Consider the following 16999-nt stretch of genomic DNA (forward strand, 5'->3'; position numbering starts at 1 on the left):
ATTACATTTCTCCCTCAATCAGCAGCTTTTCTGAGACACCGGCCTCCCACGAGGAGCAGAAACCATTACAAGGGACCGCAGCTCATTTGCAGAAAGATTGGAGATCACGCTGCATCAAAAAGGTATGTGAAGCATTTCTGAGAGCAAAATTGATTTATTCCATTTCTATGTTTGTATGCAGCATCAGTATCGATGTATTTAATATAAATCCCCAGTCTGGCATTGAGTTGCTGTGGAGGTTGCTGCTTATTGTGCAAGTAAGAAGCGGCACCATCAAATAACACAAGGGGCCTGTTCTGGTGCAAAATTGAAGTACATGCAGTATTTTTTAAATAACATATTTTATCTTGAACTAAATGATCAAACATATATGCAATGTGACAAATTATATCAATCAAACAGAAGCATAAATCATGCCCTTTTTCTGATCCACTGCTGCCGCTTGTTTAAGCTACAAAGACATTAGGCTGTTCTTTGGTGAAATAAAAAGGCATAAGCAAATAAATAAATATTTCTGTATATTTCAATTTTGACTTAGGAAAAACAGATCATGCAGAGCCCGTGGCTAGAGGAGCCTGACTGCATGCTGGTGGGGGGTAAAAGACAGCCTGGGGGATGTGGAGGGCGTCTGTTTTTTAATGAGCTGAAACTTTAAATACTGCATAATATATAATAAAAATGAATAGTTCATTTAACTCTCCGGATAAGTCGTGGAAAAACTATTAAAATCCATTATTCTCTTAATGTCAACAGAGTAAGCATTGAGTATGAATGAAGTGAACATGATGACACATCATCAACAAGAAAGAAAAAACAAAATAATAATCAACTTGAACTGGAAGAAATAAACGACATTTGGGCATAAAGTTAAGTGCACAAGCTTAAGGGCATCAACTAAACACAGTAAAAGCAATGACAATGACATATTAAACTATAAAAATGTAGATCCACCCCCAGAATAACAAATTACCATGTTTATTATGCTTTAAATGCGAAGAAGAATGTTAGGAACATTTGTAAAATTGTCCAGATTTTTTATTTACTGCAACATAGTCCTAATGTCAGCTGGGGGTGGTGAATAGATGAGTGACAGACATTTCAGCCACCCACTGACAGCAGCCTGGGCAACACCGATTGGCACAGCAGGAGCAGCGTTTCAGCCCTTCCCCCAACACACACACTCATATACAACATGCCATAAAGATAAAGAAGAGAGAGGGGATGTAAAGAAAAATAATTATGGTGCCCCTTGGGTAAAGAAATACACCATAATAGATTTTTAACTGCTGCAGTACGCTATCCCTCTTCAAAAAGGTGAGGTAGTGGTTCAAGTGTCAATGACAAAAGGTCAGCAATTATTAACCACTGAAAAAGTGTTTCTACACATAACAAAATTGTATGCATCTCATTCACGCTTTTACCATTTCAAAGCGTTGCATATGTCTACAACTGGAGATGTTTCCAGTAGATTTGAAATGAGGTTTATGTTTCCTTTGTCATATTGTAATTATAAAGTGCCATTTCACAGTGAATATTGTGACAATGTTGGCTGACACATCTGTATTGAGATGTAATTCCAAGTGTGATCCTCAAAGTGATCTGAGTGATGGCTCTGGTACCCTGCTGCTCGTGGAGCAAGCGAGAGGCGGTGCTGGTGGCCGACCCAGAGGCGTAGTAATGATAACCTTGCCACTGTTAGCTGCAGGGGTTGTTCACACAATAATTGTTTCTGCCAAGCCATATATCTATATGACAGAGAGAAAACTGCTGTGACTCCCCTACTAAATAATTTATTTCAAGAATTGGCTGCATAAACTATTTCCAGATGAAAATGGTTTGTGCTATTTATTTTTGCACTAAAGAATCTGAGAAGTTATTGGCTAATTAGAGGATAATTACAAGTGTCTGCAAGTTGATTAGCAATTTCACTGTTGAACATTAACAATTTACAGCAACACTACACTCCATTTCGGCACTTGTTTTGCTTTACTTACCTAAATTCTAAACAGTACAAGTATTTAAAGATTTCACCTTGACAAAACTTATTACCAGCATCAGTATGCAATTAAACTTGCCAAACAGGCATTCATTCTGAGTTCATTACCACAAAAGACATGTGTTGGTTAATTTAGACACTTCAATACAGGACTAGACTACCTCGGCTATTAAAAGGCATCAATCTCCCACCAAATGCTGATATATTTTTGTTCATTTACAGCATCTCATTTGCAGTCTAGATACTTTAGACCTGCTCAGAACCACTGAGGTTTGATGTGAAACGCTAAGCCTGTGGGCTGCCCTCCTGCAGTTTAGAGTGACTCAAAGGTGAAGCCCTGAAAACAAATACAATGTACTCACATGCTCCACAGTTTACATTTCAGCAACTCACATCATCCTGTAATAGCCGCACACAAAGCTGCAGTCAGATGCAAACCCCGTGCAATTGTGTCTGCCTGCACGGCGGTATCAATGCAGCGCCTGGGTCAAAGGGTCAATGAGTAATTAAGACATGGTTGCCTGAGCATTCCCCATGCACACTTTCAGTCCTGATGAAAGGTACGAGATGAAAGGAGGGGGATTTAAGTGCAGCCTGATACTACGGATCAGATTTCTATAAGTGTGTCTAAATGTTCGTTGTTCAAGGCAATTAGTATGATTAAGAGATAGTGTGGTGTCATCACGCTGTTTAAAGAGGATTTGGCCCATGAATTCTGCACAAGGTTTACAGTAGACATCTCTTACACAACAGAGGTTATGATGCTTAGAATAAAATAAACATGCAAATGACTATACATTCAGGGACCCTAAATATCTCTTTAATATCTAATTTAGTAATTAGTGTGATGGCTTCAGCAAAATAAATAAACATTTTCTTTTGGTATAAAATATGTGTTAGTAGTGCTAGTTACAGTATGAGTATACAGTATGAGAATGATATCTTAAGACCACAATGAAGGAACAATAAAGAAAATAATGATATCATTAAATGAACCTGTTCAATGTCCATGCACAGGACGGGCAAGTTTTACCAAGCAGGACCATCATGAAGCGGCGATACATCACAAATACCATGTAGGCATTCAAGTGAAAAGAAGGTCAAAAGGTGCATTGATTTACATGTACAACAAGAAATTAATCGTTTGGTTTCATTGTTGCTAAAAATGAAGAGGCCAAGGCCAGAAAATTGAGGTCGCTGATAAATGCTATTAGTAGGAGATGCTGAGGAGTGAAGAAATCAATATGGCAGTTTGTCAACCTGCCTCTCAGAGGGAGCAGGGCTCTGCAGCAGAGGGGAGGGTGCCCTGTCAGCAAAGCACATTACCAGAAATCAAAGGCCAGGGAAGGCCCGGAGGAAGGGATGTAGATGTGTCTGTACAAAGGCCACACTTTGGTAATTAAAACCTATTTTATCAGACCTGTCTTGTCACTAGTTTTTCTCTAACACTATTGACAATCTGTTGCATGCAGAGTGACCACTAATTTACCTTTAAATAAATGAGCCAGGGTTATATACATTCCTAAATTTGTCACAAAATGAAGCAAGTGTCAAATAAATAACGCCACCTAGTATCGCTTATATGAATTATTAATACTTTTAATCTTGAAGATAGTGTCTCCATAACAAAAGAAGAAGATTCATCTAGGGAAGCTGGCTGACTCTTATAGGCATGTGTAAAGGTCATGTTGCCTAAAAAAAAATATTATATTCAAAGTAATGTTGTATAATTTAATAATTCTTTAAAAATACACTTTCACGCAGCGTTCACAACATCCCTGTGAAAACATATAGGAAAATAAGTCTAGAAATCCTAAACCATTCAACTTTAATGGAAAGCTAGTCAGTATTGTATGCCCGTGTAATAACATGCTTAAGTGACTCCTCCTATGCAACTTTAAAATATTAAATAATTAAACACAAATGAACCTGTGCAGTCAGACAATAGGCAGTCACACAATACAGCACTTTTGTTTACATAGGTCCAGCAGAACATCATGGGGAAATGTTGTAAATACAGCAGCTTGGCAGACAAGAGTCTCTGAAAACACACTTAAATAAGTATTTTGTTTATGGTTTAGAACTGTGCGCCTTCATCTTCTTTGTAGGCGAAATAGACTGTGACGGGTCCAACACTTGTTTGCACTGTTTCTGCAGCTCCCACCACCATCCAGCAGCCGATGCCATAGGCCAAACAAGGGATGCCTGCAAATAATGAACCCATTGATTAGTTAATATCCGAAGTGTTTGAAAATGAAATATTATATGTATTTTGTGGGAATAAGGTAAAGGATTATAGATGTTCACTGACCTAGGTTAAGAACTTTCAAAATGGTAAAAAACTTGTCTTCATAGTCCAGGTTCTGATGAGGTGCTTTGGAGCAGTGATACTTTATAAAGGGGAAGCAGCCTGTCCTCAGTATCTGGTAGTTGGATCCTTGGACTCTAAAGTTAAAGTTGGACAGTCCGAACTGGTCATTGTGCACGGAGCTGTAGCGGACACAGTATGAGGTCCAGGGCGGGAGTTTGCGCTGCAGCAGGTGGCAGGTCAGCACCTCTGAGGCTGCGGGCCGCGGGCCTGTCCTGCCCAAAGTGCTCGGAAACAGGGCGAGCTTTATAAAGACACCGTGGACCTTCCTCAAAAACTCCCTCATGATTTTAACTGAGAGGAGAATGATTCACCTTTTTCTGCTGTTCGTGTTTTTAACTGGGCTGCATGCTAAGAAGCTAGACAGAGCTCAGACTAGCTTTTAAATGTACAGACCTAAGCTCATGTACCACAGCACAACTTCTACATGTCCTTCAAAGCAGTGGGACGCTGCATAGTGTGCACACAGGACAACCAACGTGAGCTAAAGTTAGCAAAACAACACGTTGCTAGCTAAACACGTGTTTCTGCTGCAGATATTCCGTTACACACACGTCCCGATACACATGCTTAACATATATTAAACGTTATCTTAACAAGCAGATGCGTGTGTGTGCAGAGCAGCTCTGTGCGCTCAGTGCAGTGGTATTTGCTCTGACCTGGTGCTCCTGCTAAAGTCCTCCGGTTAGAAACGCAGCGCTGCTAAGCTGTTCCTCTTCTACAGCATTAGCTGCTACAACCTGTATTTTAATGATGCGCTCACCTGTTCAGCGGGTATGAGTCTTGTGTCATGTGACCGTTCAGCTTGCACTATACTCAAACCACTCTATGCAACAACAAACGTGAAAAAAACGAATTAGCTTCAAGGTTTTATTTGTATGACTGATATGATACACACGTGTGTGAAGTCAGCCTAATGAATGACATACTATGGCTAATAATTAGTAATATTCTTTTTTTTTACACATTGTTAGTAGCTTTCTGTATTCTTTTTATATTAACAGATTTATGCAGATAAGTATTTGCTTGTTATCCTTACTATTGATTCAAATAAACCTTTGCAACTTTTATAACTGATCCCAGTAGCTATGAAAGATTTGTTGGTAACTGATCATCAAGAATGTTGTCATTTAAGTACTCGAATACACTGAAGCCTTTCCTGAAATATTTCAAAGAACATTGAACAGTCTGCTGTAATTCATAACCATGGATGTTATTCCACAAACCACAGCTAAACCAACATTTCTCCATATCAACCAGAATGAATGAATACATTGAAGAAACAGCACACATGTTCAAGCCAATTTGCATACAACATATTGTACATGTTTTCATTCAAATATATACATTGGTTTGATGATGATGATGTTTAAATATTTTAAACCAATCTACAGAACATGAAGATAAGTTTAGTAGCTGTGCAGAAAATGGTGTGCTTGTTCTCAAATTCTTGAATGAACCATACTTTAAACCCCAGTTTCCTGCATGTCTTTAAAGCTGCCATTTTCCAATAGTGAATTATATGTAGGCAGTTAAAACAGATGATAAAACTAAACAATAAAATATGATAAAGGTTCATGGCAAAATCTGACAATGTTTCAGGGATTTATTTAGCTATATCAACAATGATCTCCATCTTCGGTGAATCATGTATTCAAAGTACATTAAAGTACATTAAAGCTGGCAAAGACAAGAAGACTTAACTTGGTATGAGTAATGCTAGTATATTGGTGAAGCAGGTTTTTCCTCCACTGCTCGCATCTTGTTCTGAACAGTCATCTGCAGTACGTCTTCTGCTTCCTTGATCAGATACTAACAAATAAAAAATAAATTAAACAAGTTAAATGACTGCCATCCAGCTGACGAGAGCTTGACTTAAAGATGAACGTTTCATGATGTATATGAGGAGGGATCGTTAAGTCATTAACACGGTACCTTAAAATTGGTTTCTCCTTGCATGTTAGAGGGTGATATCTCCTGATGAATGACTGACAGATTCCGAGCAAAGGTCACCAGAGCTCCCTGGAGATCTTCTGAGACGGCTCTGTTAACGACGACCCAAACAAACGAGTTTATTAATGTCCCCCATGCTGCCAGCTAAGAAACAATCACCTTGTCATGTGATGGTGCTGGTAAATGAAACTTTCAGCAGACAACATCTTCAGTCTTCGGGGGGATGAGCACAGCTTGATTTAACTGTTACAGCACTGTGCAGGCTAAAGGATTTGAGTGATAAATATGTTAAATAACCCTCTGCCTAACAACTTCTAGAGTTTGTAACAACATTTACAAAGCCAGAGGTGGCATGTTAATCCTCTAAACGAATTGTCTTTTCTCTCAGTCTGTAGAGGTCTTTTATCCACCTAATCCTCTACTGTTTATTTGCTTGTCTATTAAAGGGAGTGCAAACAAACCCTAATGTGTTCAGAATTCTTCCTACTGCTTTTTCCCCCTGAATGTCATGAATACTGTAATAATGTTTATGCATTTGATGCAAAAACAAATACTCACATCATTCCCATCCTGCATCTCTCACTGCTGTCGTAAACAGCAAAAATGGTACCTTGCTTCCTCTGAAATTTTAGAGCCAGAAACACACAGCCAAAAGAGCTCCATCAACACTAGTGTAAATAAAAAAATACTCTGAGCCAGCATTACTCTCTTATACAACTGCCAGACTTGTGATGTTCAGTTAAAGATCAAAATCAATTTGATTCAATCTTTTTTATTTCATACATTCTGCTTCCTTGCCACAACCTGGCCTGTGCATTTCCCACAATGCAACTGGATTGCAGTTTGATCAAAGATGGGGGTGTGTTATTTAGCCTCAACCTGCTAGCCTCTAGAGCAGATGAGAAGTGGAGATAAGAGGTTTCATAATTACATTTCTGTCTGGCTTCACACACCCATAGGTATGCTTTTTATTTTCAAACCCAACCAACATTATGTCTGTAAGTTGTTGCTATTGTCGGGACCCCCTTGAAAACGAGATCGGTGCATCTCAAGGGGTTTATCCCAATCAATACACATTTCTATATAACATTGACTCAAGTCACATCACTCATTTCAACTTATCAAACTTTGTGAACCTCCCTCTGGAGCAACACAAGGCTTTACACATCTTTTTGGTAAGCAAATTTATAAAGTCTATAGAGTTCCACTTTAAATCCATTTTATGCTAAGCTGCAAAATGAAAACAAAAATAAAGATAATAATAAAGGCAAGCAGATACATTTGGGGATTTTACCTTCATGTTAAATCCTATACCATGAGCCTTGCACACCATAAGGAACACATTATGGTATAACATGGAAAGGTTTGAGTGAAACAAGTGGCTCCCAATAACTGCATAACGAGGAACCACAGGAGGCTGTAACAAAAGAAAAATAAGAAACAAGAAATGATATAGAATATAATGGTTAGCATACGGCTCTGTATAAATCTAAAATGAGACAATACCTTTATGTCCTATTACATTTGGATTTAAAGTATAATAGGTGGAGTGTGTAAGCGAAGTAGCGATGGCTGAACCCCATACACATGTCCTTAGGGTCACTGTTGAGTTTGGGGAGTGTGTGTGATTAGTAAACATGATGAGTGTGGGGCACATGTGGTAAACTGTTGGGCCTTTCTTAATTAACTGCGGGGAGCAACAATTAATGTTTAGAAGACATGCCAAGTACAAGATGAGCTTAATTGTACGATGCCAATCAAAGAAACCACAGTTTGAGGAGTGCAAATGTTTGCATTCTGTTTGAGACAAAAGCACTGGCCAATGCACAAAAGGACGACTCGCCGCACACGATACATATCACGATAACAGAGCGGTTCTGAGCATGCGAGTGTCATAAGTAACACTAGAGAGGTTGATTACTTAAAAGTGGCAGGGCTCAAGAGGATAAAAATGGTCCTGGTTCTCAGGCACCTCTGGGAGACAAAAGAGCAGGCCTAAGCCCCTGTGAGCCGAGGAGATCGCCCATAACTCGCCGTGCTGGGTGTGTGTTAGCGGTTGTCAAACATAGGACCCTCACACAAACAATAAAAGTGCCCAACAGGGATTTAATTGTGTTTGTAATATGCAGGGCGCTAATGATGGCCACTGCTAAAGCCATTAACCACTGCTGTGGCTCAACTGCTGCACCGAAGCACCAGGCCACCCACTAAATGAACGCTTGATAAAATAATACAAGTCGCAGATTAACAAGCGTAAACTGAGGCATACTGCGAATAAAAGAACTCTATTGTTTAAGGCCTGGCACCAGGTTGATGAGGTGTTCAAGCATGCATACACATGCATAATGAAAATGGTATGAATTATTAATGTGTTGATTATTTAGGCTCATCTATCAAAATGATAATGAATTCAGCACCTAAACACCAATTGAGCTCAGTGCGTAATTACAGTATTTAGTTGTATTTAACAAAATGAGGAGCAAAACATTGATCTATCTTTGTGATTACTGTAGTCGTATAATAATATCCTCTAAAGTCTCTGCTTTCTTAGAGCTGGTTTCTTCTAGAGGACTACATTTAACAACAAAATGAGCCACTGTAGGAAAATACAACTTCAAATATAGCATTTTAAATCGACCTTTTGTTTGAGAAAAAATGAAACATTTCAAATATGATTAACTGTACGGTAAGCAAATATAAAATGGTACTTTGGCTGCAGTCTGGTGTTCGCAGCCTTTCTCTCTGTATGGCATTGGCACTTCTAAGCAGCCTGTGTGGAAATTCAGCGTTCCTCCAGTCATCATCAGAAGCATCTGGGTCATGGCCAGATGGTCACTGTATGTGAGGTCCAGATCAATAGCCCACACCTGCACACAAGACATTGTGAACTATGTGTCACAGCAGAGAAAAACACACACTATAAATGTACATTTCAATTTAATCACAAAAATGGAACGTCAAAGTATTTCACCCACAGATCCTTATAAAGAGAGGGGTCAGTACCTTTTAATCCTTACGTGTTGAGAGGCAGGGGAAAGGAAAACACGGTTAATGGGGTGTGCTCGACAGATTTGGGTAATTCAGTTGTGGAATGACACGTGCGCAAATCCTTTGCTGCGTTTGGGTTCAGCTTGCCTTGGGCTAGTTAGTTTGGCACAGGTCTGATGAGCTAAGCTAAGTTCAGATATGTAGTAAATGGCATCATTATAAGTATATTAAGGGGTCAGGTATGGTCGTAGCCTTCTGCTTAAACAGGGCTAATTTTCCCAATAATAACCTAATAGCTATGTCCTCTCTTCAAAAGTGGCAAATAAATCACTGGTGAAGGAGTTGTTAATAACTAAGTGGCAGTCGGCTGCCTCCTTTTGCTGTTCCTATTTGTCAAAGTAAACGCTCCTGCCACTGAATGCAAATGGCTGCCTGTCTGAACCGCGCAGTCTCTGTAACCTGAGCACTATATCTCCACTAACACATGGATATCAGACCATATACAGTAATTCTCTTATAAGCCGGATTTCTTTTTTTTCTATTCAAACACATTGTGAAACAAAGGTCATAGCATATGGCTGAAATTGACACATTTTTGTATCTAATAATCTGACTGTTTTTTCAATGAAGTGAGAAAACATGCATTTTTGTTTGAAAAATAAGGAAATGATCAATCAATAAATGAGTCCTTTAGAATAAATGAATAGTTTCAAACCTATAATAAATGTGTTCATTTTCAAAAGTGTGTCATACATAAAAATACTACTTATACCAATAAATCATATTAAGGTATAGCCCAAATGATGTGATAAAATATTAATGACAAAAATGTTTTCTATTATGTTAGAATAATTTATGTAATGTGAACTATAATGTTGTTGAGTTACATAGCCATTGCTTATGATTTATAAGGCACAGATTTGTTGTGATTTGAGCCTTTGACTATTCTAAAAATGCATTCAAGGCAAAAAAAAAAAGAAGAGATTATACAGTATATGCAGAAGGTGTTATAAACAACACACAATAAAACGACTGCAAACTGTGAACATTCATGTTTAGCAAAGGTAAGCTGTATGTTTTGCACTCAGCCCTCTTTACTGTCAGCAGCAGTGGACAGTGCTGGTCTCTAAGCATCAGGTTAATACCTGGGCCTGAGTGACGGACACACTCCACCGCACCATTCACTCAACTCACTAAAAATCATACTCCGATGTCTCATTGTCGCTCTTAACAAAGCCGTGGGAAATGTAAGCCTGGATTGTACCTGTTTTCTATTGCCTTGCATTTTCATTAAAAACCCTGATGCTGCAGCTGGGGCCCCGCCGCTCCACAATGTGAGGAGAGACTGCAAGGGCAAACATATGTGACCCACTTCTTCCCATCAAATAAAGTAGGCAGCTTTTAGCAACAGGTTTGAATCTAAATTGATGTTTAAATCCAGACAGGTTTGCCCATGTGGCTCTGCTCTGTCTGTGTGTGGGGAGATGGTTAAGAATCTGTCTTCAATGTTCCTGCTCTATTGAAGCACATGCTGTTTATAGTCTGTTCTTAATTATGCTGTCAGTGAATCCCATTCAATTTTGGGTCAACGTTGAAACTGAAAATGAATTTTAATGCTGTCATTATCACGATAAAAAAATCAGCTTCGGATCCTAATACACATTTGAGAATTGCACATTTCCTTATTTCAGTGAAACAAAAATTGCAATTTAGTGACATAATGACCTTTTGAAAAATATGGTTGTATATATGAATCCCCTCGCCCCCCCTCACCCTATAATAGGGTGAGATATGTTTATTCTTACCTTAAAATACTTACAGTGTGATAAAATCCACAATAACACAACAAATCTTTCTGTTTTAAAAACGTAAAGAACAAATAATATTGATGCAATAAAATGTATAATTTTAAAGTTTTAAGTATTTTTAAAATAGCATTGTCTGAACACGTTTAACATCTGATCCATAAGAGACTACCCTCTAGTGGCAAGCATGCCCTAAATAGCATCATCTTCAAATATATTTTTTATATATGGGAAGACATTATGAATGCTAACAGTGAAGAAAAAAAACATGAATAGATTTGTTGAAATGTCCTTCAAAGAGGAGTGTATTTGCATCAAAGGAAAAAAATATATAAAACACATTCAGTGTCTATTTTTATACCGTTTTGAAAAAACTGTTAAGTAGCTCTAGTGCCTTCTCCACCGTTTTTCTGGTTTAGTATTTTATGAACCATATTATAAACAAAGCATTTCATTTCACAGCTCTGGATCAATAAGCAGTCAATGTAGCCACATGTTAGGAGCAGAGGTTAAACCATCATAAACCAGCCCATTTCCAATACCATAAATCAAGAAGGTTTCAACAAAACTTAATCTTGACAAATGAGATGAGGCTTCGCTGGTGCCTCGCTATAATAACAAGACACATTTCAGCAGAGCGCGGCAGGTAAGCAGCGAGGGGTTAAACACTGACAGGGCATCCTGTGAAGCTGCCAAATCACTTTAGAATGACCTATTGTCTGAAAGATAGGTGCCTCTGAATTTCTCCACACTGTGAGGTTAAAGGGCAAGTCTTAAATGGTAGAATCAGTGTATCGACACGATAAGACCTGACAGTTTATTAGATGGCCTGGTGACACATTTGGTCCCTGCGCCCACTGTTTGCCTTTCCTGCTTTCAGAATCCCAGGGGAGCAGTAGGGGAGACACCTATCTGCTCAAATGGATCCCCAATCCAGCCTAAACATTGATCTGTCTCACCGATATGTTGAAATGAAGAACTTTGACACCATATGCTGCAACAGCCCAGACCATATTTACCGTGCTAGCATGAGCCTGCGTCTCACCTTTTGCTCCATGGTGTTGGGGTTCAGAAAGGAAGCCAGGTCCACGGAGACATACCCTACGATGAGGTGCTGCAGACAGGCCTGGCCCACACGCATGCAGATGGATTGCAAGGTCTGTGGCTGTACAGAAGTCTGAGGGACAGTGGAGCCTATAGCTTCCAGCTGACAGGAGCCGTGAAGCTGGTCTCCGCAGGACACCATGGTCACCCCCCCCCCGGGCTTCAGCAGCAGATCTACCGTTAGACAGGTAACACAGTCTGAGGGGGGGTAGGCCTCCACCACACCGCCTGGACACACAGCGACAGAAGTGAAAAATAAAAACGTTACCAATCATGCAGCAGCTGTTTAACAACCAACAGCAGCAGCATGAACATTATTAAGCTTGTCAGGTCACATAGGTAACATCTGGGAACTAAGAAGGACATAGGAAATTACTATTAACCTATTCGAAATAGTTGTATTTGGAGGTAAAAAGCATTCAGTGCCTTACAATAGGTATCTGACCTTGCCTGAGGAAGGTCTCCAGGAAGCAGGCCCAGGTGGAATAGCAGGAGGTTTTAACAGGCTGGGCGTAACGGGACAGCCACTCTGGGATTCCATCTAAATATCGAGGCAGCACAGACTCCTGCAGGAAGAAAGTTAGGGTGCATACATTAGGGAAAATGCTTTGGGGACAGATCAGAGGACATTATGTATGTTTGTTATTCAAAACACAAGACAATAACAAGTCCTGGATACTTTATGTGTCTCATTATCAAACTCTCTAGGTGTCGAGCACATTATTGGGAATGCCCTTGTGTTATCCGGATGACTCCAGTGACTGCTTGTTATCCCCGAGACCTTTGGTGGCTGCTTCAATTTCTGTGCGAGTGTCTGATGGATACCCCGGGAAGGTCTACCTGTGAGTGACAGCCTATTATCAGAAGGCCTCAGGAGTCTAATGGCTTTAACTCACAGCCACAGAGACAGCACCTGCCCTCAATAACAACTCCCTCCACTGGGCAGCTGATGAATGCCTAAGCTAACCTCATCTATCTGGGGATCAATCAGGGCTTCACTGGGATCGATATTACTCTTGTTTCTGTAACTAGGAAATGCCATTATGGTTTCGCCACTTAATTATGCTGTTCATTTCTTACTTTTGTTTTGGATGTCCTCTAAAACAGTTGGGCGACTCAAGTACACGGTTACCTCTGACACGGCTATATTAGAGTTAAAGTTACAACAACGACACCACTTAACCTTAAGCTATCATTTTATATCATCAGTTTATTGTGTTATAAATCTACAATGAAGGTGTGTATGAAGCGCCCAGAGTGTTATTTTAAATACAGGTTTCTGTATGTAACAATGTCTGTGTACATAATTTAGTCATACACAATAAAATATGTGAAGCCGGTCTGAGAGATGACTAAATTCTGAATGGATATAATGTCTTTGTTCTTTCATCGCTCTATCTGGAGCGTTACTTTGTTTTGAGTGTATGCTGTCGGGCTTCACCGGAGACAGGGCTGGAGATTATGCTGTTGATATTCCAGTCATGTAACAGCCATCATCATATTCAAGTACTGTAAGAGGCGAGGTCAAATGCTACACAGTGATTCCCCCTATACAAACCATAAAGCACACAATGGTGCGGCAAAAAGTGTAAGGGAACGGTTGTCATTTTCAACGGAAGAGCAAGCTCACCCCAGGACTTTGCCTATGCAGTTCACAGAAACAGCAGGACAGAGGGAAAAGACAGAGAGGTATTTTGCAATAAATTATTTGGACTTAAACTGCGTACAGTACCCTGTGATAGGATTCAGGCTTTGCTTGGGGTCCACATAAAGACAAGCAATCTGGTCATAAATAAAATAGATGTAGCGCTGCCTCTTTCTCTCTCTATTACATGTTAAAACGACTGAAAAGCGACACTAAGTCTCTGGAATAAAAAGTCATACATTCTTTATGAATATTAACTTTCTGTAGCACTGTCCCACCAAAGCTTTGACTTCAATATAAAGGCTATGACTAATTTGATGTGCAATAGTAAATGACATAGTGTTGTTACCACATTCCCCTCATCCCTGGTTGAGTTTAACATCTTAGTACAATGGCAGCTACATTCCCTCTGCTTGCACCAAAAGCACTTATTACCTCCAGTGACATGAAACTAAATTCAAAGCCAACATGAGCCACAGGAAATGTTTAAGCAACTTATTAAGGTTAATTCAGGTTAATGATGTTAAGGCAGATGATTATATATTTAAACTCCTCCATGCAACTGAACACTATTTAGACAGTAAACATCTGTACAAAATGTCCCGGTGCATCTACGATGGTAGTGATTATCAAATGACCCATTTTGTTGACAAACTTAACCTAAATAAGGTGTTGCTCAAGATCTGTTTGTACACAGCGTGACAAAAAGAAATACTCCATCTGTTGACGCTATTAGGTGTAATTTTTACCCTCTTGTGCCTAATGATCCTTATGCAAGCTGTGTGAGAGCTTTAGTGTGTGTGTGGGCCCCTTCAGGCGTTGCATGGGTGCAGATCTACATGTCTTTAACCTCTCTCTGTGTAAATGCTGAACGAGGCCTGGGGGCTTTCTGCAGGCTGGAACATTGTGCTGCAGGCTGTGGGCCTCACAACATTCAGAGGAACAAACACATCTCCTAAAGCTCAGTGGAAGCTCAGTGTGGATGCAAACCCTCCTCCTTCCTGTTGTAGCCTTTAAGGCTTTCTTTTACATCGCCAGAAGGGATTGTTGGTATTATTCTGAAGGACCACATGGTATTCTTCTTCCTGCTGAGCCCTTCAGAACAAGCAATAATTAAAAAAATATGCACACAGTGTGTGCAGACTAAGGCCAAGTATAATTTGGATCTCCTCTCTATTTTACGGTGAATATGAAGGGTATTAGATATTAAACTGAATAGTACATACACTCCGAGCATCACTTATTATTTTATGGTTTTTGTAATTATGAATGCATTTTTAAAATGCTTAATTTGACCATATCTGTTGATAAATAATTCATTAAATGTACACAATTACATAAACATAGCTTCAGACATCTATTGCCTAAATGCTTGCAAATATTCAGTATCTATCTTATTCAATAGCTTTCATTGCTGTTGCAATTAGGTCTACTTCTTTTCTGTAAAGTGCTACGTTAATGAGTGTTATATCTCAAAATATATGTCCATCTACAGCTTCTGCTGTGAGGAGAGGATAGCGATATAGATATCAAATATTCATATGTATCTATCTAATCAACAACACTATCTGTAATCTTTCAGTATATAGAGCCAAATTGCTTCCTTCAACACACGTACAACAGCAGAAGGACGATGTTCTACATTTAAGGGGCAAACACATTTTAAGGGGAACACAATGTCATGAAAAAAAATCATGCAATGAGGAGCACAGGATGTGGGCTTTGCTTTGATTAAAAGAGCAAGGTGTAAAATAAAGGCCAGTTAAAGTGTTGTGTCCATATGGCCCAGAAGCCCCGAGGCAGTGGGCCTACACTGGGGGCCTCGGCACTCTTCCCTCTCCATGGGACCCCAGCTGGTGAAACAAACCCCATTTACTTTCCTGAGCTGCCTCAGCCACCATTATGGACCTTGGCTGTAGCTCAGCCACTCTCTGCCATAATTAACAGCACCAATGCAACAACAATTACAGCCCCGCTCCGCACATGCACTATGAATCAAAGAAGGAGCTAATAGGAACAAAACAGAGTGAGCCATAAGACGTTTGAGATGACTGCTGTTCTTTCGGATGGAATAAAAAGTAAAATCGTTGTGCTTCAAGCCCACAATCATTAGCCTGTAATTAGTTTACACAAAGCTCCCAGTTAAAAGGCAAAATACAGTAATTAACACATGACAGAAAATCAAAGGCTACTTTGTAAGCATATGAGAAATAAGAGCCAGGGGCTCAGAGGCAGTGTACAGATTGCATCTGTACTAAATGAATGGCTCACCAATTATTGTTTTTTATTTTTCACGTGTTAAATCTGAATTTATTTTTTGAAGGTAAAAGCTAATGTTGATATTGTATGAAATAATTACAATATTGTACTTACTTCACTTAACACTGCACATTGTATTTGTACTCAAGTGTTGTCCTTACAAATGGATCCGACTCATCCAATAAGTGTCAGAGACAAACATCTCAATGATGTAGAGCAGTAGGTAAAAAAACATCAGCTGCAAATATGGATTTTAGTGTTTTGTGCCATTTGTACTTCAATATACTTATACTCAGAAATCAAATCAGCCTGAATCTGTGTGAAATGAATCCACAAAATAGTTTATAAATATAAACACATGTACATAGAGAGAGATGCTCTGTTGGCTAGAATGTATGTACTGTGATTATATTATCACTGGCAGGTGAGTTAGGGCTTTACTACCATTGGACAGGCTCCTGTTCTCCCAAACACACATCGACACCAGAGAATGGATAACAGTTGTGTGTATAAACAGATATTTTATCTATTGATTTCATGTTCTGTGGCTCTGGGGACGATGCTCAAAATACTGTACTACAGGGACCAGCATTGTGACGGTGACGTTAAGACTCCTAAATGATGGCATCTCTGTGACCCCGCTGTGACCTAAGCTTTTGTTCATTCAAAACCAGAAATGAAACCAACCACTTTTGTTTTAGCTGTCTCATCTCAATAAGGAGCACACTTTCCATTTTAATATCTAACTGTTACTCTAATGTTATCTGTTAAGTGTCTAGTTGTTACCATGTTAGCTCTAAATGGCCAATCGCACTCTGGTATGAGAGTAATAATAATAGCAATACACTTTATTTTTATTGCACTTTTTGTAAAACCAGTGC

General features: G+C 39.4%; 2 protein-coding genes across 2 annotated transcripts in view; both read right to left on the reverse strand.

Annotated features, from left to right (window-relative positions):
• Positions 1 to 3713: 3713 nt before the first annotated feature.
• On the reverse strand, positions 3714 to 4974 carry cunh15orf61 (chromosome unknown C15orf61 homolog). The gene is made up of 2 exons (XM_034204918.1): positions 4308 to 4974; positions 3714 to 4201 (listed from the first exon to the last, which is right to left on the reverse strand). Exons 1-2 carry the CDS (start codon positions 4648 to 4650, stop codon positions 4074 to 4076), a joined length of 471 nt encoding a protein of 156 aa, XP_034060809.1. The 5' UTR covers positions 4651 to 4974; the 3' UTR covers positions 3714 to 4073.
• A 372-nt stretch (positions 4975 to 5346) lies between these two features.
• The window catches only part of iqch (IQ motif containing H), a 21126-nt gene continuing 9473 nt past the window's right edge, over positions 5347 to 16999 (reverse strand). The window contains exons 15-21 of the mRNA XM_034204897.1: positions 12660 to 12780; positions 12156 to 12442; positions 9026 to 9184; positions 7612 to 7734; positions 6876 to 6937; positions 6300 to 6408; positions 5347 to 6176 (exon numbers count right to left, since the gene is read on the reverse strand). Of these exons, the coding sequence (XP_034060788.1) occupies positions 6084 to 6176; positions 6300 to 6408; positions 6876 to 6937; positions 7612 to 7734; positions 9026 to 9184; positions 12156 to 12442; positions 12660 to 12780 (954 nt within the window). The 3' untranslated portion in view covers positions 5347 to 6083. The remainder of the gene's footprint in view (positions 6177 to 6299; positions 6409 to 6875; positions 6938 to 7611; positions 7735 to 9025; positions 9185 to 12155; positions 12443 to 12659; positions 12781 to 16999) is intronic.

Source organism: Gymnodraco acuticeps, unplaced genomic scaffold (genome assembly GCF_902827175.1).
Source record: "Gymnodraco acuticeps unplaced genomic scaffold, fGymAcu1.1, whole genome shotgun sequence".
Classification (NCBI taxonomy): domain Eukaryota; kingdom Metazoa; phylum Chordata; class Actinopteri; order Perciformes; family Bathydraconidae; genus Gymnodraco; species Gymnodraco acuticeps.

Bases quoted from the DNA above. Each gene is read 5' to 3' on its own strand.
- cunh15orf61 (XM_034204918.1), bottom strand. From the start codon at position 4,650: ATGAGGGAGTTTTTGAGGAAGGTCCACGGTGTCTTTATAAAGCTCGCC. The intron at 4,202-4,307 runs GTCAGTGAACAT...CATTATTTGCAG, and splicing joins TTTGAAAGTTCTTAACCTAG to GCATCCCTTGTTTGGCCTAT.